Source organism: Thalassophryne amazonica, chromosome 21 (assembly GCF_902500255.1).
Source record: "Thalassophryne amazonica chromosome 21, fThaAma1.1, whole genome shotgun sequence".
Taxonomy (NCBI): Eukaryota; Metazoa; Chordata; class Actinopteri; order Batrachoidiformes; family Batrachoididae; genus Thalassophryne; species Thalassophryne amazonica.
In genome coordinates this window covers 13163828-13187203 of record NC_047123.1, presented here as the reverse complement: position 1 = coordinate 13187203, position 23376 = coordinate 13163828, and the positions used below count along the sequence as shown (strand labels likewise).

At 42.5% G+C, this 23376-nt stretch overlaps 1 protein-coding gene across 3 annotated transcripts in view; it reads left to right on the top strand.

Moving 5' to 3' along the window:
- The window catches only part of sipa1l1 (signal-induced proliferation-associated 1 like 1), a 199180-nt gene that overhangs the window by 66679 nt on the left and 109125 nt on the right, over window positions 1–23376 (top strand). For all 3 annotated transcript variants that reach the window (XM_034162799.1, XM_034162800.1, XM_034162798.1), the window contains exon 8: window positions 19006–19194. In XM_034162799.1, coding sequence (XP_034018690.1) covers window positions 19006–19194 — 189 coding nt within the window. The remainder of the gene's footprint in view (window positions 1–19005; window positions 19195–23376) is intronic.

The following is a 23376-nucleotide window of genomic DNA, read 5'->3' as shown; positions in this document are numbered from 1 at the left end:
TATATCATGTTTTCTATTTATGAATTACAGCCATTTAGGTGATGGTCTAGTGGTTAAGGTATTGGGCTTGAGTCCAGAAGATCATGGGTTCAAATCCCCACCTGACTGGAAAATCACTAAGGGCCCTTGGGCAAGGCCTTTAATCCCCTATTGCTCCCGGTGTGTAGTGAGCGCCTTGTATGGCAGCACCCTGACATCGGGGTGAATGTGAGGCATAATTGTAAAGCGCTTTGAGCGTGTGATTCAGATGGAAAAGCGCTATATAAATGCAGTCCATTTACCATTTACAACATTATGCACAGTTTCTCCAATCACAACCACAGATGCCTCAAACTACTTTAGAGCTGTTTGGATGTCTTGGTGGCTTCCCTCATTACTCTGTTTCTTGTGTTGTCACTCGGTTTTTTGAGAATAGTTTGTATTAATTACTAAGGTAAGTTAAGTTTAAGACATTCTGTGATTTTGACATGTTCGTTTATGTGCACGCTGACTTATAGAAAGTAACCTGACTGTAAAACATTTCTCAGCTCTGAAAATGGTATGACTTTGTATGAAAGTGACTGTAATGCCTAAATTGTTAATGTAATTTTTAGTTAAACCTCTTGATTTAAAACTAAACGTGTACAGCAGATGCGCATCTTTATTGGATGTCAGCTCTGCTGTAATGGTGTACACACACAAAATGACATTGTCATCATCCAAATACATGTGAACCTGTCTGAAGCTTTACAAGACCCTACATTTCCCACATTGCAATCACAGTTTTTCCCACAACAAACGCCATATGATGTTTTCTTTAAGTCGTGCAGCCCAAATTCATGATTGAGTGAATTCATTTAAAAACTTCTAAAGTCTTAAGGTGATGTGTGTTAACATGCCTCAGTCAGACAGCTGGGGTTTCAGACATTTCATAAATGTTCTAATGGTGATATTCAGGTATGAACTCAAATTTATGTACTGATGAGCAGTTTTCAAATGAGATGACAGGTAGGCCACTCCAGTACCCTTCCCTCTTGTACAGCATATGCACTTCTTGTACATCTTCTGCAGCAGTTCCTTTTGGAATATGTGCAGAATGTGGTTTTGCGTTGTTTCATTGAAAAATGCGTGGACGTCTCTTTAAAAAATGTCATCTTGAAGGCAGCATTTTAACGTGTTTTCTTTAATGCTGTCATCACAGAAGTATAAATTATCTTTGTCAAGGGTACTGTTATGTGCAGACGCGAGTTGAGGAGCGGACCATCGTCTGACTGAACCCAGCGCTAAAATAACCAGAAAGCGGTTCCAAAAACAAAACAAATTTATTTCCCTTCTGTGCAATAATTTGTGTACAACATAAATGTGCTGTTGTCTGGCGAGGTGAAGGACGGCGCGCTCTCCAGCGCCCAAATGGATCGAAGCCTGACGCTTCTGGACCCAGACTCACCGCCGTACATCCCCCAGGTGGATACGACAAACTGACTCTGTGAAGGATGGAAAAGGTGAGGTAAGTCAACAGCTACAACAAATATCCTTCAAAGGCACACACTATCAGCAACACATTCAGGTCTGAATTTAAGCTTTATGTAAATGAGCAGCTTCTCACAACAGGTGGAGGATCATCATTCCGTACGCCACGGCAGTGAGAAGCGAGCTGCACAATTCTCATCAATGTTCAGATATACTGCGTAACAAAATACCAAATTACTGTTAACACTCATTCAGACAATCATCACCTCTGATGTGTGCTCACAGCATGTGTCCCTCACCCGTCCTCCTTCACAGGCACGATGTGTCAAACCCAGGCGCGGTCCTCAGCGTCTCACAAACGAACGTCACAAGGTCGAGTTCCCGGCAATTCTGCTCGAATCACTCATGGCTTAAATGCAGAACGCCATCTCATTATCTGCTTCAGCTGAAAGTCTTTAAGTTTGCACGTGAGCATCATCCACAGGTGCTGCAAGTCATTAGGCCTGCACGTGAACATCCTCCACAAGTGCAGCCAATAATGCTGATGAGGGTGAAGGACTCTTCTGCCAGCACCTTCTCCACAGACAAAAACCAGTTTGCATACCACCTGGAGAGCAAAGAAAAGAAAACAACACCAAAATATCCAGCCAAACCCCCCAACACACAACAGTACCCCCCCATCAACGGGAAGCCTCCCGGCGACCGAACAGACCAGGCCCGAGAACAGCACCTCCCTCCGGGGTCCACGACAGGAAGCAGACGGCGTAACGCTCCCAAAGTCCACCGCAGACAGCAGGACAGGGCACCGCGGCTGGAAGGCCGGCTGGCAGGCCAGCTGGCATCAACAAAAACCCCAAAAGAGTCCCATATACAACCCAACATACAAGAAAAAACACAAAACCCACCCAAACCCTCCCCAGGGGACCGTCCCATCCAACCCCGGGAAGAAAAGAAAAACTCCCAAATCCAACAACCCAACATAGCCCCAACAACACAATACAAACATAAATTCTCAAAGAAAAATAACAAACAACCCCCCCCAGAACGACATGCAGAGCCCAACACCCCCCAGAAGACCTTTACCGCCAGTTCCAGGAGTAACAGCCAAAGCCGGAATCCCACAGAGGTCCCCAGGTATTCATGGAGCAAAAGCGCCCCCCAGAGGACCGTACCATCAACCCCAGGAGGCACCCTCCCCACAACCCAGGAACCCCAGACCCGGCCACACTTGGCTAGTCGGCCCCACAAGCCAATTCCCCCCCAGAGGACCGTCCCATCAACCCTGGAGGTGGAACCTGGAAGGAAACATAAAAAACACAAAAATCCAACCCCCGGCGGACTTCATTAAACCACCCCGGGGGCAAATAAAACAACCGGCAAACCCTGTTACCCCCTCCCAGCACACCGAAAGACCCCAGATCACTCCCAGAGCCTATCGTCAGCTCAATTTTGGCGAACGGCACAAAACTACCAAGCTGGGGAAGGAAACAGGAAAAACTAACCCAGTCCCATCCCCTAAGCACAGCGGAAAACTGGAAATACGTCCGGTGCCCCAAACCGACCATACCACCAGCCCATCGGGAGGGGTGGAACTACCGAAATGCCGAACAACACAGATCGGCCCACCACTCCGACTGAGGTACGTTCCCGCTGCACCATACCCCGGTAACACCAATGACGAACGGTCAAAGGCCCACCGGGGCTGGAGAGGAACCGGGCATCAACCAAACCCAAAAAAAACACCCCTGACAACCCCCCTCTAGGTGCAGAGGTTTTCTGAGAAACGCTCAGCGTGACCAACCTGCACCACCCCACAACCCAAAAGACAAACGGTCTTAGAGAATGTGAGGTTGGGGTTAGGGAAACAGGGAAATAAAAACAACAAAACAAAATGACCCACTCCTCAAACAAAAATTACCTAAATTCAAATAATGATTACCTGAGTCCAGCCGAGCTCGAACTGCCAGTCGTTCACTCCACCAGAACCGCCTCAAAATCCCCAAACAATTTATAACCCCTTACATGAAAACAAAAACAGCCCAAATAACTAAACAACCAAAGATCTGCCCCCTTTTTTTTGTGTCCATTATTATGCCTGTCTAAGAACACCTGGAGATACGTCATCGTTATCGTTCTTTATGCTTATGTGACCGGGGCAATATGGCGGCTTCAGCTCGTCCGAGGTGCATGGGCTCATCCGCAAGAGGAGCCAGAGGTCCCGTCGGAGGAGTCTCAGTGGGGCGAAGAAGAGGGAGCCCTGATCTGTGTCGGGGAAAACCCCGAGACGAAAAGACCAGCTCTGATGTCCGCCCTCTCTTGCGTCCACGCTCCTTTATCCGATCATCTCGACGAATAACCAAAGATATTAGCTCATCTAAATCTTTTGGTTCGTCACGGACTGCTAGCTCGTCTTTTAATGAATCGTTCAAACCATCCACAAACACTCCTCTCAAAGCTGCGGCATTCCAACCGGACTGAGCAGAAAAAGTCGGAAATCCACGGAATAATCTGCCGCACTCCGCCTCCCCTTGGGTGACGGAGTTATCTGCACGATAGTGCCGCAGCTGGAGCAGCAGGAAGCAGAACGGCTTGCGCTGCAAGCTCCGTAATGCGAGCATCTGTTTGTTTAATTTGATTTGCGAGAGGCCGTAATTGCTCCCATATCTTCTCCAAGTATTCTTGAAGTCTTTCAGCAAAAGGAACCGCTTCTGCCGCTGGGTCCATTTTAGAATGGCCGGGAACTACTGTTATGTGCAGACGCGAGTTGAGGAGCGGACCAGCATCTGACTGAACCCAGCGCTAAAATAACCAGAAAGCGGTTCCAAAAACAAAACAAATTTATTTCCCTTCTGTGCAGTAATTTGTGTACAACATAAATGTGCGGTTGTCTGGCGAGGTGAAGGACGGCGCGCTCTCCAGCGCCCAAATTGATCGAAGCCCGACGCTTCTGGACCCAGACTCACCGCCGAACACCCCCCAGGTGGATACGACAAACTGACTCTGTGAAGGATGGAAAAGGTGAGGTAAGTCAACAGCTACAACAAATATCCTTCAAAGGCACACACTATCAGCAACACATTCAGGTCTGAATTTAAGCTTTATGTAAATGAGCAGCTTCTCACAACAGGTGGAAGATTATCATTCCGTACGCCACGGCAGTGAGAAGTGAGCTGCACAATTCTCATCAATGTTCAAATATACTGCGTAACAAAATACCAAATTACTGTTAACACTTATTCAGACAATCATCACCTCTGATGTGTGCTGACAGCATGTGTCCCTCATCCGTCCTCCTTCACAGGCACGATGTGTCAAACCCAGGCGCGGTCCTCAGCGTCTCACAAACGAACGTCACAAGGTCGAGTTCCCAGAAATTCTGCTCGAATCACTCATGGCTTAAATGCAGAACGCCATCTCATTATCTGCTTCAGCTGAAAGTCTAAGTTTTGCACGTGAGCATCATCCACAGGTGCTGCAAGTCATTAGGCCTGCACGTGAACATCCTCCACAAGTGCAGCCAATAATGCTGATGAGGGTGAAGGACTCTTCTGCCAGCACCTTCTCCACAGACAAAAACCAGTTTGCATACCACCTGGAGAGCAAAGAAAAGAAAACAACACCAAAATATCCAGCCAAACCCCCCAACACACAACAGGTACTGGCACAACCTCATACCATGAAAGACCTTAGCTTTTGAACATGTTACAGATAATCATCTGGATGGTTCTTCTGTCCTTGGTCCAGAGCACACACACCATCCCATTTCTTCCAAAAACGATCTGCAATACTGAATTGTCTGACCACAGTACATGTTTCCACTGTGTGATGGTTCAACCCAAGTGCCTCTGAGCCTAGAGAAGTCCATGCCGCTTCTGGACAAGGCATAAGGCTCTTTTTTTGCACAGAAAAGTTTTAAATGACATTTGTGAATGTAACGCTGCATTGTTGTACTTGACGTGGGTTTCCCAAAGTAATTCCATAAGTATGTTATATCAACTGTTGATGAATGATTGTTGTTGGTTTCTCAAATCATTGACAAAAGGTGGACGAACGAGCTTTATCACTGAATAGCCTGTGAATCAAGAGCGCAAAAGGGGCGAAAGAGGAACAAAATGAAACCAAAGCTAACGTTGATCTCCACGCTTTAAACGCCACGTGCCTGGCGCCACTGCTGGAGCAGTGTTTGTCTGCAGCTCTGCATTCCAGGAGTCAGCGCTGGGATGGAGCTCATAGCGCCTGAGTCCTGGCGAAGCTGCAAACAGAAGCGCATGATCCGACCCACTGTGGAGATCTGTGTGCACGTTGGTCGATCCACCTGCTCTGGTTCCTTGTCCAGGGATCATCTCCTTCATCATCAGAATCCTCACTGCCTGGTTCATACTCGATTCGTGCACCAATTAAAAAAAGCAAAAACTGAAGCGCTTGCTCAACATTCATAAGATGGCTCATTTTTACAAAAAAAAAAAACACACTAACCACACACACTAAATACAACCACCAAAATTATACACACTGCAAACGTGCCAACTGTTTCTCAAATACCAAAACTAATCACTGTCTGTATACCTGAAATGCGCCATGTACGAGACAGACGGGGGGGAGCGCTGTCTGTCTCTCTGCCTGTTTTAAAAACCCTCATGTTTCTGATCTGTGGCTGTGTGATCATGCAGTTGGTCACACACATGTGCACGGGTTTGATTACCAGTTCTGACCACGCATGCACAGGCGCTGTGTACGTGGATGAATGCATTTAGTGTTTGGATGTGTTGTAGCGCACGTACACACGCTCAAAAAAGGACTGTCTCGTACATGATTTAGTGACTCAAATGTTCAAAAAAGAATGCAGACATTTGCAATCACACTGGGTTTTCCGTTTTTTATATGTCACACCTCTGTGGATTAGTGCTGTTCACCCCTGAATGCCCGCTGCTGCTGGAAGTTTTTCCACACTCGAAAGTCACAATTCTGTAAACTGCTGCCTGGTTTGCCCAAACAGAGGCGCAGTTCGCTCTGAGAGATGAAATATTGATGACATGAAATATTAAGCCTCTTTCACACTGGGCCTGCCTCAAGTTGCATATGCTGCGTATCCATTAGCGCAGGAATGTCTGCGTCAGTTGCACGCAGTAGGGGGGCAGAGAAGCTTGAGGAGGTGAGAGTGCAGAGGAGCTACAGGCAGACTGTGTGTGCTCTAATTTCTCTTCCAGTTTATATTTCTTCTTGTGCAGCGCTGCAGGTCTGTGCTCTGATTTCTGTTATAGTTCATCATTCTTCCTGTGACCGCGGAGCTGCAGCCAGAGTTCACACATGCGTGTGAATTGTCCAAGAGTGGACGTGGACTTGGACAAGTTGATCACAGAGTGTTGTCATGCGAGGGTTAACTGTTCATGAGTTTGGGGAGCGGGAGGGGAGAAACCGCTCGGGGTGTGAGATGGTGTTTTTTTTTTTTTGAGTGAGTTGTGGATAAACAGCAACTCTTCCTTTTGTTGGTGTTAAATAAAAGTCCTGGATTGCAGCAGCTACGTCTTTGTGGCTCTACACAGCCAGACCGGCACTGACTGGCAGGTATGTCGCTTTCTGCCACACTTTGGGTTTACGTGATGTGTTTATGTGTTCACAGATCAGCTGCAAAGCAGATGTAATAAAAACGCTTTATTCGTGGCCAGTTTGTATGCATTCGCTACAACATATTTTAGTTTGTGATGTGGACATGATGGGCTATATGGGCGATATATATCTGTTTTACACACTGTCCCGGTCCGCTGCCAAGCCGCAAATCCCCGTCACTTGCGAATATCAGCGGTTAACGGCAGATATACAGCGCATAGAGTGAGTATGTATTGTGTATGAATTGAGTCTATATGGAGTATGTAAGGCGGATGTCATCTGCATTCAGATTTTTGAACAGCTCAAAAATCCTGGCTGGGGACATGCGTGCCTCTGCGGATGGTCACGGGCGTGTTCGGATGACGGCCGACTCATACAGGCATGTTACATGATATTGCGGATGTTTGGCGAATATGGGCCAATTTTGTGCGCAATCCATATGCAAATCCTTACATCGTGTCGGCCCTCAGTTGATCGCACTCCTTCAGAGCTCCCCTGTTTCCAACAATTACAGGTGCTGGTCATATAATTAGAATATCATGAAAAAGTTGATTTATTTCAGTAATTCCATTCAAAAAGTAAAATTTGTATATTCATTCATTACACACAGACTGATATATTTCAAATGTTTATTTCTTTTAATTTTGATGATTATAACTGACAACTAATGAAAATCCCAAATTCAGTATCTCAGAATATTAGAATACTACTTAAAGGGTCCCTGCCACGCTATGACGTTTTTACATATTCTTGAAGAATAAAAAAAGTTTTTTCCACATGTTGTCTTTGTTTTTTACCATAAAATTACACTGAACAAGTATTTAGACGTTTCGTTACCCATCTGAGAATTTGAATTTTCCACCTCTGAGTTGACCTACTTATTCGCTGCGACGGATGTGACGTCATTTGAGTAGATGTCTTGCAGCGCGGCTTTGTTTACCAACACGGCACACACGGACAGCGAAGGCATAGTGCGTGATTATAGCGAAGATATAAGTGACATATCGATTGTTTCGTTTTTTTTATTTTTATTTATACAGTTTTCAAGAACAATAAGAACAGGTAAAAAACACACACACACCCATTAGAAAAAAAAAGGGGGGGGGCAACAGTGGGATTACATTATGGTCGGAAGCATGCGGTTTTATACATGAGTCTTATAGGTTAACCATTTCTTCCACCTTCGATTGAAAATTGGTACTTGCAGCCTTGAATGGTGAGTAATTCTTTCCATCTCATAAATCTCCTCCATAATCTCTTTCCATTGCGTCAATGTTAAAGTGATGTTTCTCTTCCAGTTCTTTGTGATGGTTTTCTTGCTTGCAATCAGCATCACTTTGTAAAGGTAAATATCTTCTGCCCGTCAAACCTTCTCAGGGGTTAAACCCAAGTACATTCTCTGAAAGTCATTAGGAATCTTGTAGCCAAGTATATTCTCCATTTCTTTAGGTATGGATTCCCAAAAAGGTCTGACAATAGGACGTCCAAAATATATGAGAATGACTGGCACTCATACTACCACAAAGTCTCCAGCACTGTTGAGGAGATTTGAGCTGCTTGCTTTTGATGTGTGGTGAGATAAAATATCTTATGTTTTTCCAGCCGAATTCTCTCCATTGTCTAGAGGTGGTTGTAGTATGCTGGAAAAGGCAGATAGAATGCCAATCATCCTCTGACAAATTGAGTTGTAGTTCAGATTCCCACTTTTTTTTTAATATATATCGAGTCAGTCCCATTGGAGTTTTGCAAACATTTGTACAATTTGGAAACAATTTTTGAAGGCAGTGTTCTTTATGCACCAGTTATCATCTCAATTAGTTCACTGCTTTCTTGTGAAAGATGAGGCCTAATTTCGGAGTTATAAAAATGTCTTAATTGAAAGTATCTAAACAGGTCAGTGTCATCTAGGGCAAATTCCCTTTTTAATTGGGCAAAAGATTTAAAAACTCTTCCTTTGATTAGTGTGGTCACGGCTGTGATTCCCCTGTCAGTCCACCTTTTAAATGTACAATCCAGTTGGCCACTTCTGAAGTTGGGAGAAAGAAGGCCATGTCAATAATTTACAGTCTCCTTCTAATTTGAATTTGTTTATTGTGTCCCACCAAATCTTAATAGAGAATTCAATTAGTTGATTCTTTTCTTTGGGCTGTGGGCTGACTTTTGTCACCCAGTCTTGATTGAGGTTTGCATGTGTCATAATTAGTTTCAATGCTTTTCCATTTAGAATAGTATTCTGGAGAACACCAAAAAGCAATATATCTTAATTGGGCTGCTAAAAAAATAATTCTTTAAAATTTGGAAGGGCGAGTCCTCCTTTGTTTTTACCCAGTTGGAGTGTTTTATACCTCACCCTAGGTTTTGCTCCCTTCCAAATAAAACTGCTCACTTGTTTGTCCCATTTTACAAATTGTGTATCTGGAATTTGGATTGGTAAATAGATGAAAAGATATAATAGACGGGTCAAAACATTCATTTTAATTACCTCAATTCTGGAACTAAAGTCCAAAATTAAGTTTGTCCATTTTGTCAGGTCTGTGTATATTACCTCATTTATTTTATCGTAGTTAGCCTCAAATAATGTTTTGTTTTCTCTGGTCAGATAAATCCCTAAGTATTTGATTTGTTGTGAGTCCCAATTAAGTTTATATTTTTGTCTGATATGTTCAACTGGTCTGTAATTGATACAGAGAACCTGAGTCTTAGTAATATTTAATTTATAACCTGATTTTCTTCCATAGTCTTTTAAGGTTTATATCAGGTTGAGAAATGTTTGATCAGGGCTTCGGAGGTATACTATTATGTCGTCCGCAAAGAGATTTAGTCTTTGCTCTTCTTTGGATACCGTTACTCCTTTCAGTTGGGTTGTTTGTCGTATGTGTTGGGCTAAGGGCTCAATAAACAAGGCAAAGAGAGCAGGGCTTAAACAACAACCCTGCCTAGTGCCTCTAAAAAGCTCAAAACTCTCTGTCAAGTCACCAGGGCTTGTATGCACTTAATGATATTGTTACAGAATCCAAATCTTTTCAAGACTGCAAATAAGAATCTCCAACATACTCTATCAAACGCCTTTTCAGCGTCAAGGCTTACTAAGGCTAATGGTATATTTTGTTTCTTGGCCTCGTGAATTATGTGCAGGGTGTTGTGTGTTGGGGGGTTTGGCTGGATGTTTTTGTGTTGTTTTCTTTTCTTTGCTCTCCAGGTGGTATGCAAACTGGTTTTTGTCTGTGGAGAAGGTGCTGGCAGAAGAGTCCTTCACCCTCATCAGCATTATTAGCTGCACCTGTGGAGGATGTTCACGTGCAGGCCTACTGACTCGCAGCACCTGTGGATGATGCTCACGTGCAAACTTAAAGACTTTCAGCTGAAGCAGATAATGAGATGGCGTTCTGCATTTAAGCCATGAGTGGTTCAAGCAGAGTTGCCGGGAACTCGACCTTGTGACGTTCGTTTGTGAGACGCTGAGGACCGCGCCTGGGTTTGACACATCGTGCCTGTGAAGGAGGACGGGTGAGGGACACATGCTGTCAGCACACATCAGAGGTGATTATTGTCTGAATGATCATTAATAGTAATTTGGCATTCTGTTACGCAGTATATTTGAACATTGATGAGAATTGTGCAGTTTGCTTCTCACTGCCGTGGCGTATGGACTGATGATCCTCCACCTGTTGTGAGAAGCTGCTCATTTACATAAAGCTTAAATTCAGACCTGAATGTGTTGCTGATAGTGTGTGCCTCTGAAGGATATTTGCTGTAGCTCTGTTGACTTACCTTTTCCATCCTTCACAGAGTCAGTTTGTCGTGTCCACCTGGGGGGTGTTTGGCGGTGAATCTGAGTCCAAAAGCGCCGAGGCTTCGGCTGGAGAGCGCGCCATCCTTCACTCCGCCAGACAAACCAAAATATTTATGTTGTACACTAATTATTGCACTGGTGGGGAAATAAAATTGTTTTGTTTGTGGAACCGCTTTCTGGTTATTTAGCGCTGGGTTCAGTCAGACGTTGGTCCTCTCCTCAACCTGCGTCTGCACAAGACTTTGTACCATTTGTTGGGATAATCATCACTCCCTGGAGTTTTATTACTTTTTAACCTACTAATTGCCTTGTCCAGTTCTACCTTAGTTATGGGTCTGGATAGTGTCTTATTTTGAGTTTTTCCTATGTTGAGGAGGTCTAAATTAGCCAAGAAATCTTCAACTTCTTTTCCATCTACTTGATCTGATTGGTCATACAGGGATTTATAATAGGTTTGAAAGATGTTTTTAATTTTTTCTGGTTCACTATTAATTTCTCTAGTATGTGGATCTCGGATCTTGTAGATCGCATTTCTCATTTGTTGAGATCTTAAACGTTTTGCCAATAATCTTGTTGCTTTCGGGCCTGATTCATAAAAGGTTTGTTTAATGAATTTTAATTTTCTCCCTATTTCTTCTTTCACCAGATTTGACAGTTGGTATCTTATATCTTTTAAGCATTTAGCCAAGGATTCACTTTTGTTGAAGTGTTGTTTTTTTTCATATTCCCTCAATTTTTCTTCTAATTTGGTCTGATTAAGCATTTTCATTTTGTTGATATGAGATGTTCTTGAAATCAAATTGCCTCGCATAACTGCTTTGACAGTGTCCCATATTATTATGGGCTCTATTTGGTCATCTTTGTTATCTGCAAAGAAATCTTGAATTTCTTTTTTAATTTCTAGTACAACCTTTTCATTACTGAGGATGTTTGTGTTCATCTTCCATAATGTTGTCCTATTTTGATTCTTTAAATGGATAGTTAAATGTATAGAATTACGATCTGATATATCTGCTACTCCTATTCTGCAGTCTTTAACTCTGTGTCTATCAGTGGTGTTCATTAAAAAAAAGTCAATCCGGGAGTGCACCTTGTGGGCTGCTGAGTAATGAGTATAGTCTTTGTCTTGGGGGTGAAGATCTCTCCACACGTCTATAAGAGCCGCCTCCTCTATTAACTTTTTAAGATCTTTTGTTCTGTTGTTTTTATATATTTTAGTGCTGGTTGAGTCCTTGGCATGATTTAGGACAGTATTCCAATCCCCTCCACTTATTAGTATACCCTCAGTCTTTGTAGTGATCTTGTCATATAATAATTGAAAAAAATTCCAATCTCCCTCTGGAGGTGCATATACATTAATGAAAGAGACAATGACATTATCAATCTTTTCTTTGACCATCACATATCTCCCATCTTTATCACAGTCTTCCTCCAGCAATTCAAAATTTACAGTTAGTTATAAGAGTAATTACTCCTCCTCTTCTATTATTTTATAGGAGCAAAAAAAAAAAAAAGAATTTTTGTAGCCCATCTTTTTAAATTTCTCATGTTCTGCTTTTGACAGGTGGGTTTCTTGGAGGAAAATCATCTGAGCTTTGTACCTTCTTATGTTTGTTAATAACCTGCTCCTCTTAATTGGATTACCAAGGCCATTCACATTAATTGAAACAATTATTAGTTCACTCCCACCACTCATATATGCTGTACATCTTAATGACAAGCCCCACATTAAAACTAAACCTTAGAACAAGAACAACAAGAACAGAATTATTTAAACAGAAAAAAATAATACTTCTGACTTCCATCCGGTGGATTATGTGTCTGTTCCACCACGACCCCGTTGGAAGGTCCAGAGCTGATCTCCCCAAAGTGGGAGGGCCCTATACAAGGTTTGAGTGACATAAACATCTCCAACCTGAATGTCCAACGTTATAGCACCATCTCCTGGTGTCTTCTCTCCAATTTTGTAGTTTGAGGGGGCCGCCAAGTTTATGTGTTTATCTATTTGGGGTAAATAGCCTCTTATAAATCTCATTCCTCGTTGTTTCTTTGGAACTCCTTCAGCTTGTCCTTTGCTGTTCGCGCTGCTGCTGACGCATCTTCTTTTGAGCTCTGCCCCACACGCTGCCACCCCTGGAGCTTTTGAAGCCAGAATTGCGCATCTTCTTCTTTACTTGCGGCTGGAACCTCCACCTCGAACCCGCGTCTCCTCAGCTCGAGCCCGGCTTCTCACGTCGTGCTGTATGTTCGCACACCGTCGTCCCAGTGGATGCGTATGCTTGTGTATGGAGTTTGAAAGCGTTTTCCTCGCTCCTTCAGCACTTTCTTTACATGCTGGTACTCCTTGCGCTTTTAAACCATCTCCAATGCGTAATCGTGATCAAAAAAGACACTTGTGCCGTTTGACTGGATTCTCTTTTTCCATGCTTCTTTGAGGATCATTTCTTTAGTGGTGAATTCCTGGAAGTTAACTATACTCAACAAAAATATAAACGCAACACTTTTGGTTTTGCTCCCATTTTGTATGAGATGAACTCAAAAATCTAAAACTTTTTCCACGTACACAATATCACCATTTCCCTCAAATATTGTTCACAAACCAGTCGAAATCTGTGATAGTGAGCACTTCTCCTTTGCTGAGATAATCCATCCCACCTCACAAGTGTGCCATATCAAGATGCTGATTAGACACCATGATTAGTGCACAGGTGTGCCTTAGACTGCCCACAATAAAAGGCCACTCTGAAAGGTACAGTTTTGTTTTACTCGGGGGGAATACCAGTCAGTATCTGGTGTGACCACCATATGCCTCATGCAGTGCAACACATCTCCTTCGCATCATCTGTGAAGAGAACACCTCTCCAACGTGCCAAACGCCAGCGAATGTGAGCATTTGCCCACTCAAGTCGGTTACGACGACGAACTGGAGTCAGGTCGAGACCCCGATGAGGACGACGAGCATGCAGATGAGCTTCCCTGAGACGGTTTCTGACAGTTTGTGCAGAAATTCTTTGGTTATGCAAACCGATTGTTTCAGCAGCTGTCCGAGTGGCTGGTCTCAGACGATCTTGGAGGTGAACATGCTGGATGTGGAGGTCCTGGGCTGGTGTGGTTACACGTGGTCTGCGGTTGTGAAGCTGGTTGGATGTACTGCCAAATTCTCTGAAACGCCTTTGGAGATGGCTTATGGTAAAGAAATGAACATTCAATACACGAGCAACAGCTCTGGTTGACATTCCTGCTGTCAGCATGCCAATTGCACGCTCCCTCAAATCTTGCGACATCTGTGGCATTGTGCTGTGTGATAAAACTGCACCTTTCAGAGTGGCCTTTTATTGTGGACAGTCTAAGGCACACCTGTGCACTAATCATGGTGTCTAATCAGCATCTTGATATGGCACACCTGTGAGGTGGGATGGATTATCTCAGCAAAGGAGAAGTGCTCACTATCACAGATTTAGACTGGTTTGTGAACAATATTTGAGGGAAATGGTGATATTGTGTATGTGGAAAAAGTTTTAGATCTTTGAGTTCATCTCATACAAAATGGGAGCAAAACCAAAAGTGTTGCGTTTATATTTTTGTTGAGTATATAATGGGTCTTGGGAAGGCGCTGGGACGCTTTGCGGGGATGCGGTGTGCACGCTGTATTTTTAGAGCCAGGTCTGCTGATAACTGTAACTCTCGCTTTAGAAAATCTGAGATAAATTGCACCATTGATTTCGGATGTTCCCTCTTGTCTACTCCAAAGATCCTGATGTTGTTTCTGTGGGATCTCGACTCCAATTCGGTCAGTTTGTCTTGAAGCCGCCTTTGTCACTTCAAACTCTCGGTCAAAGCTTGGGTCAGATCCAGTGCGCCCCACTCGGGTCTCCGCTTCCTCCACTCTTTCTGACAGACCTCTCACGTCCTCAGTTATTGAATCGAGTTTGCCGCTCAGTTCTTGCTGTAAGATGTTGATATCTTTTCTCACTCTGTCGTTGTCCTGTTTCAGCTCAGTTTTGAGCGACTCAATGGCATTAAGTAAGTCGTTCGCAGTTGCATTAATTATCGGTGAGCTAGCGCTATTAGCTTGTTCTGCTGCGCTGCTGGTCTTCGATGACGAGGCGTGTCTATCCCGTGATTTAGACATTTTCAGGTCTTCTTTGCCTCCCTTCTCTTTTTAACCCACCTTCTGCAAGTTTGACAATCAGATTTATATCTCTAATATCGAGTTTATGGTGGTAAAAATACTATAAAAGCAGGAGAGCGAGCACCAAGCACGTCCTCTTCCTACGCCATGACACCGGAAGTTTTTGCAAAAATTATATGGATTTGAATCGTGTGATTGCATCAGCCAAGCTTGAACCTTCATGTGCATGTGTGAGTTTTTCACGCCTGTTGGTTGCGTCATTCGCCTGTGAGCACGCCTTGTGGGAGGAGTGGTCCAGCCCCCTCGTCAGATTTTCATTGTCAGGAAATTGGCTGATCGACTGCCGCTTTGCTTCATCAAAAATTTTTCAGAAAGTGTGAGAGACAGTCAGGTGGAAACCATTTGGAAAATTCAGATGACTTTCAGTGAAGATCTTATGGGGATCACAGAGATTAAGGACAATTACAACTGGATTAAAGACGGCCCACAGCGGCGGATGGCGCACCGCGGACCGAGCGACGATCGACAGGCTCAAACGACCAGATCATTTCCAAAGTGAACACTTTGTTGTTCCGGGACGTCATCTGACTACCAGAGAAATGGCAAGACAGCTGGACATAGCACTTTTTCGGCACATTCCACTGTTACAGGAGTTTTTGTAATGGAAAGAGGAGCGGAGAAATTCGCTCGTCGGGACGGAGGTGCAGGGCACAGAACAAAAAGCAACGCCGTGATGAAGCCTCACAGGACATGTTGTGGCATGTCCAGCTCGTCCACACTGTGGCTGACTGTGTTCACATGAGCACCTGAAAAAAACAGAACATTGACATTTTTGTGTTTTCCAAATATACATATGCATGTAAACTGAACAGCCTGTTTTTTGTTCAGACGTATGTTCATTCAAAGTAGATTAGATGTGATACAATTTATGATTACAGATGTTCTGTATGTGTATTTTAGACACAAAAGTCTCCATTTAGCATAAACATTTTTCTACAATATTATGCCTGATAAAATTTGACAATAGATACAGAAGTAAAATTTTCTTTTATTTAGAAATCTTTTTTCCCCACCCCATGTGGGTCTACAGCTTTTCAGATAAAGATTTGCAATAATTTGCTTTGAATAAAAAGTGAAGAATTAGCAATCACAAGAAACTGACTTATAAATGATTAAATATATACAGAATGTACAGAAACTTTATTTTCAGTGATTTTAGAACAAACTCCTGAGTTTAAGCACGCTGTGCTGCTCAAATTTTTTTTGTTCATACACAAACACACCGTGCCAGGAATAAATGATCGTTTATAAGAAAGTGGTGAGTGAACAAACCATTCAGCAGCTTATATCGTCCTCCTCAACACTGCTCTGTCAGCTGCACTTCATCCTCTTTCTGTCACGTTCGGCTGGAACATACACGGTTTGGAGCCGCCCATTATTTTTACCGTGGCTTCCTTTCATCAGAAACTTCCTCATTTTCTTCAAAAACAATTGATATGTCACTTAAATCTTCGCTATAATCGCGCACTATGCCTTCGCTGTCCGTGTCTGCCGTGTTGGTAAACAGAGCGGCGCTGTGACACATTTACTCGAATGACGTCACATCCGTCACAGCGAAAAAGTAGGTCAACTCAGAGGCGGAAAATTCAAATTCTCAGATGAGTAACGAAACGTCTAAATACTTGTTCAGTGTAATTTTATGGTAAAAAACAAAGACAACATGTAGAAAAAGCTTTTTTTATTCTTCAAGAATATGTAAAAACGTCATAGCGTGGCAGGGACCCTTTAAGACCAATACAAAAAAGGATTTTTAGAAATGTTGGCCAACTGAAAAGTATGAACATGAAAGTATGAGTATGTACAGCACTCAATATGTAGTTGGGGCTCCTTTTGCCTGAATTACTGCAGCAATGCGGCGTGGCATGGAGTCGATCAGTCTGTGGCACTGCTCAGGTGGTATGAGACCCCAGGCTGCTCTGATAGTGGCCTTCAGCTCTTCTGCATTGTTGGGTCTGGTGTGTTGCATCTTCCTCTTCACAGTACCCTGTAGATTTTCTATGGGGTTCAGGTCAGGCGAGTTTGCTGGCCAATTAAGAACAGGGATTCTATGGTCCTTAAACCAGGTACTGGTAGCTTTGGCACTGTCTGCAGGTGCCAAGTCCTGTTGGAAAATTAAATCTGCATCTCCATAAAGTTGGTCAGCAGCTGGAAGCATGAAGTGCTCTACAACTTCCTGGTCGACGGCTGTGTTGACCTTGGACCTCAGAAAACACAGTGGACCAACACCAGCAGATGACATGGCACCCCGAACATCACTGACTGTGGAAACTTTACACTGGAACTCAAGCAATGTGGATTCTGTGCCTCTCCTCTCTTCCTCCAGACTCTGGGACCTTCATTTCCAAAGAAAATGCGAAATTTACTTTCATCAGAGAACATAACTTTGGATCACTCAGCAGCAGTCCTTTTTGTCTTTAGCCCAGGCAAAACGTCAAATCAGCAGTCTTCCGCATGATTGTGTAGCCTACAGAACTAGACTGAGAGACCAGTTAATAACTTATAACATCACTAAAACGAATGGCCAGCAGCTGTTTGACGTCCCGTGTTCATGTCACTGCTCTCCTGTTGAGAACAGGAGCACAGCCATTCGAGGTTGTCATGTTTTCTCTGACTCTGTGGCCACACTTATCCAAAATCGGATAAACTTGTGTGGCTTTCTCTGTGAGGCTCGCCGGCTTCCGACATAGTTTTCCACTGCAGTGTACAGCCTCCTGCTGAACATTAGCAAGACCAAGGAGATTGTTGTTGACTTCAGGAGAGGTCACACTCAACACCTGCCACTGACCATCGAGGGGACTGTGGTGGAGAGAGTGAGCAGCACCAAATTCCTGGGGGTGCACATCAGTGAAGACCTCTCCTGGACCACCAACACCACATCACTGGAGAAGAAAGCCCAGTGGCGCCTCTATGTCATAAGAAAACTCAAGTTGGCAAGCGCTTCATCACCCATCATGAGCACATTCTACTGGGGCACCATTGAGAGCATCCTCTCTAGCTGTGTCACTGTGTGGGGTGGGAGCTGCACTGACTACAACAGGAAAGCCCTGCAGCAGATAGTGAACACAGGTGGAAGGATCATTGGTGCCCCACTCCCCTCCCTGAAAGACATATACACCACAAGCCTCACCCGCACGGTGATCACAATCGTCAATGATGGAAGCCACCCCGCTCACAATTTGTTCAACCTCCTGCACTCTGGGAAGAAGTACTGTACCCTGTGCTCTTGCTCCACCAGACTCCCTAACAGCTTTATCCACCAGGCTGTTAGGATGCTAAACTCACCCCTGCTACATAACTTTTTTAAACCCTCTGACCCACACAATGACTGTTGGGCACTATTATGCCACTTCAGCACTTTCTTAAAAACAGGAAACACTAATGCTGCTATAACCTGACTGTACTTGCACTATGGCACTTGGACACTTAGGTCAACAGAAATACCTCAGGTGTCACTATTTGCCTTGACTGTCTCTGTACCATTTTAATTTTCCCTGCCACTTATTAGAATTGACCATAAAGCTGACTTTCACAACGAGACATTGTTTTTTTTTTTTCAGCTGTTGAACCACTGTATTCTTGAAGTTTTCCCGCTCCTTCATGACGACATGGAGATCATGCATGTGAAAGTAACAGTAAACAAACACTAAAAATAATTTCAAAATAAAGTACATTAGCGGGCACTGCTAAGTGAAAATTGTCACATTTTGGAAGGTGTGCTTTCCATGACATAGTTTAATGTCACCTAAACAATGTTAAGTCTGTGTTCTATTTCAGTCATACAAAATTTTATGTTTCAGATCTTTCCAGTTTAAGAATTGTATTAAAAATTTGAGTCCTGACAAATTCTTGTCATGCTTGGACTTTTTTAAAATTTGTTCAAGCCACACTGCATGGCATAGCAACATATGAACAGTGAAGAAAGCCTCAAAAATAACTTTATGTCCTCCCCATTTGCTTTGTTTAGTTGAATACCCTGCGGGGCTCCATCTTTGAGGATGCAGTACCTTCTACATCAAAGCATGGTCTACCTCGAGGCCTTCCCCTAAAAGAGGTGCTGGAATACCTGGTGCCAGAGCTCAATGTCCACTGCCTGCGCTTAGCACTCAACACACCCAAGGTTACTGAGCAGCTGATGAAGCTGGATGAACAGGGGGTAAGTAAACAAATTACACAAACTGAGATGTGTGATGATGGGTGAGGGTCAGCCAGACAAATTGATTTACCAGTTTTATTGCATTTTCCTTAAAGGTGATATAACTGAAATTTTAAAACATTGGTATAGGAGAAACCACAACATTATGGCTGCACACTACACCCAAGAAGTCAACCATCCACAGGATTCTAGCTTTGTGAGAGCCCATTCAACTTAAACTTGAATATTAGCAGTTTTTCTTTGGCATGCTGATTTTTGCAAAGCGTTTGACTGGACTGCTCTTAGGACATCCTCACTTTGCAGAATTCTCAACAGTTTGCCTGATATCATACTATACTATGTATATATACGACTGTACGACTCAGAGTCGAGAGAGCTGCGTCAGTCAGTCAGAGCTGCGTGTCCTCAGAGCGAGCTGCAAAAAGTTTGTACCTGAGTTTTCAGAGGTGGTGTTTGTAGTTGCCATCTGCCACGCCGGTGTTTGCCAATCCGGACAGTGGGAATACCACCTCAACTGGCAACTTAGCCCCGCGACTGGACAGCAACAACGTCCGAGGCCCGCCCAACGTGGTGAATTCACTGAGGCCGCGCACTGCGTCATTAAAGCCGCGCGTCACGAGTGCCGCTTCCCCGAGGCCTCGTGCAGCCACCGCGGATCCATCAGCGCGGAAACACCGAGGCCGCACGGCACCAGCGCAGTGCAGATCCATCCCGGTGACAAACAATGCAGGCTGTTAACATCTCTGGACTTTCTATCAGAGGAGATTTCTGTTGTGAAGCAGCAACAGAAATCAATCATGGATCTGGTGGAGGAGGTGAAGGCATTACGGCTCCAGAACGCCGAGAAAGACCGGCGTCTGGTGCAGCTGGAAAATAGAGTGGCTGAATTGGAGCAGTACACCAGAATTAACGACGTCATCATCACAGGTCTTCACATCAAACCACGGTCCTACGCACGGGCGGTAACAGATGAGAGCGGAGGGGAGCCCAGTGAACAGGAGGTCAGCTCTGTGGAAAAACAGGTTGTTGATTTCCTCCTATCTAAAGGTATAGAAATGGATTTAAATAACATTGAAGCGTGCCACCCTCTGCCCCGGAGAAATGACGGTGATAAATGAACCTTCATCATGAGATTCATCAACAGAAAACACAAAACAGCACTGTTAAAACAAGGAAGAAAACTGAAAGGGACAAACGTATTCATCAATGAACATCTCACCAAACGGAATGCCGACATCGCCAGGAAAGCACGCTTCTTAAAGAAACAGAGAAGAAACACTGTAAAATATTCATCAAACTGAACGGATCACCAGAACAAGCAAAGGTTATGGCAATAAGGAACATCGAGGAGCTGGACAAATATGAACAATAGGTATGAGGACTCAAACACATCACAGCACCATGATGCAGACTGGAGCAACCCACTCATCCACATCATCTACACCCGGAGACAAGAGAGACATAATGACTAACGATAATGATCCGTTTATTTCTGCCCAGGAGCTCTGTCTAGATACATTTAATTATAATAACTCTGCTAACCACCCCTTCGAATCTGAAAATGATCCTGATACCTTTTTCAGTGAGAATATTGTGAGACAGTGCAAATATTTTACAGAAGAACAATTCAAAAATTATAAAATCAATGATGAAGATTTTTCAATAATACATTTCAACAGCAGAAGTCTTTCTCGTAATCTGTCCACTATTAATGATTGTTTGAAAACATCCAAAAAATGTTTTTCAGTTATTGCAATTTCAGAAACATGGTTAAATGAGGATAATAAAGATCTGGTATATCTTGATGGTTATGAATTGTTCCTGGTTAATAGGCAGACGAGAATGGGCGGAGGCGTTGCATTGTTTGTAAGGTCAGATTATAACTGTAAACTCATTAACAACATGTCATTTACAGTGGACAACATCATGGAATGTGTTACCATAGAAATTACATCTATAAACTCCAAAAACATGGTTGTTAGTTGCATTTACAGAGCTCCTGGGACAAATATTGACACCTTTAAAGACATTATCTTAGGAATGTACAACAAAATCAACAGAAATAAGCATTTATTTGTCTGTGGAGATTTCAATATAGATTTTTTTAAACCCTCACAATCATCCACAAATTACCTCATTTATAAACACCTTGTACTGTTTAGGACTGTTTCCAAACATCATTCATCCTAGCAGAATAACTATGGACTCAACAACTCTCATTGACAATATTTTAACTAACATTATATCCGGTAATCTTAGTGGGGGACTACTGGTCAGTGATATCAGTGATCACTTGCCAGTTTTCTCAGTCTTTGCATTGGAGGGTTGTTGTATGTATCGAAGCAATATCAAATTCATGAGTAGAAAAGTAACACCTGAAACAATTGTTAATTTAAGGGAGGATTTATCAAGTCAGAATTGGTCGGATGTTTTTGTTGATGATGTTGACAGGTCATATGATGCTTTCATTTCCATTTTTTCCAGTTTGTATAATAAACACTGTCCATTTGTTGACAAAATATATAGAAATCAATATAGCAACAAACCATGGATAACTAAGGGGCTTCAGAGGGCATGTAAAAAGAAAAACGTACTATATAAACAATTCATAAAACTACGAACTAAGGAAGCTGAAAGTAAGTATAAAACATATAAGAATAAGTTAATCAATATCATGAGACTCAGTAAAAAAATATATTATAATGAGTTACTTGACAAAAATAGAAATAACATCAAAAACACATGGAACATATTAAATGAAATAGTAAAAAAGAATAGAGTAACTAGAGATTATCCTTCATTTTTTCAGAGTAACAACTACATCACGATTGATAACGACGAGTCTATTGCTGAACACTTTAATGAATACTTCATTAATGTGGGTAAAAATCTTGCCAGTAAAATTGACTCATCAACTAATAACTTCTGGGTAAATAATTCAACATTTAACAAATCTGTTTCAGTGTTCATTGTTGGTACTCATGAAAGGGAAATACTTGATCTGGTTCATGGTTCAAAAAGTAAGAAATCGACTGATTTTAATAATTTGGATATGGCTTTATTAAAAAAAGTTATTGATTGTATAGTAAAACCGTTCAATTATATTTGCAATATGTCACTAAGTACTGGTAAATTTCCTTCTCAAATAAAAATAGCCAAAGTAATTCCTCTGTTTAAAACTGGTGACAAACACACATTTTCTAATTATAGACCTATATCACTTCTGCCACAATTTTCCAAAATTCTGGAAAAAATATTTGCTAAAAGATTAAATGATTATTTACTGAAGCATAACATCATTTGTGAAGAACAATATGGATTCAGAAGGTCTCGAACTACATCACATGCTTTGACTTTGTGGAAAGTATAGTAACTGCAATTGACATTAAACAATACACAGTAGGTGTTTTTTTTTTTTATTTACAGAAAGCGTTTGACACAATTAACCATGGAATACTATTAACTAAACTGCAGAAATATGGAATCAGAGGTCTGGCATACGAATGGATAGCTAGTTATTTACAAGGCAGATTTCAGTATGTTCAATTCAATAATATAAATTCTGAACTCAGGGATGTCACATGTGGGATGCCACAGGGCTCAGTGCTGGGTCCTTTGTTGTTTATAATCTATATAAATGATATAAGTTGGGTGTCAAGTTCACTGAGATGTGTCCTTTTTGCGGATGATACAACTGTTCTGTAGCGGTGAAAATCTTGAACAGCTTCTGGACATAGTGGAGAAAGAACTGGAAAAATTTAAGGTTTGGTTTGACGCTAATAAGTTGTCACTCAACCTTGGGAAAACTAAATGTATTATATTTGGAAATAAACAGGCACCCAAATGTAAAAATTTAACTATAAACAATAAGGAAATTGAGTTAGTAACAGAGAATAAATTTTTAGGTGTTATAATTGATAATAAACTTAGCTGGAAACCACATATAAATTATGTGAAATCAAAATTGTCAAAAACTATAGCCATTTTGTATAAAGCCAAAGACCTACTGCCGCAAGAAGGGTTACTTACTTTATATCATTCTGTGATGGTACCATATATGACATATTGTGTTGAGTCATGGGGAAACACTTACAAATCAAATACCAATCCAATATTCCTTTTGCAAAAACGAGCCATACGACTCATCTGCAATAAACATTATTGTGAACCAACTCATTCTCT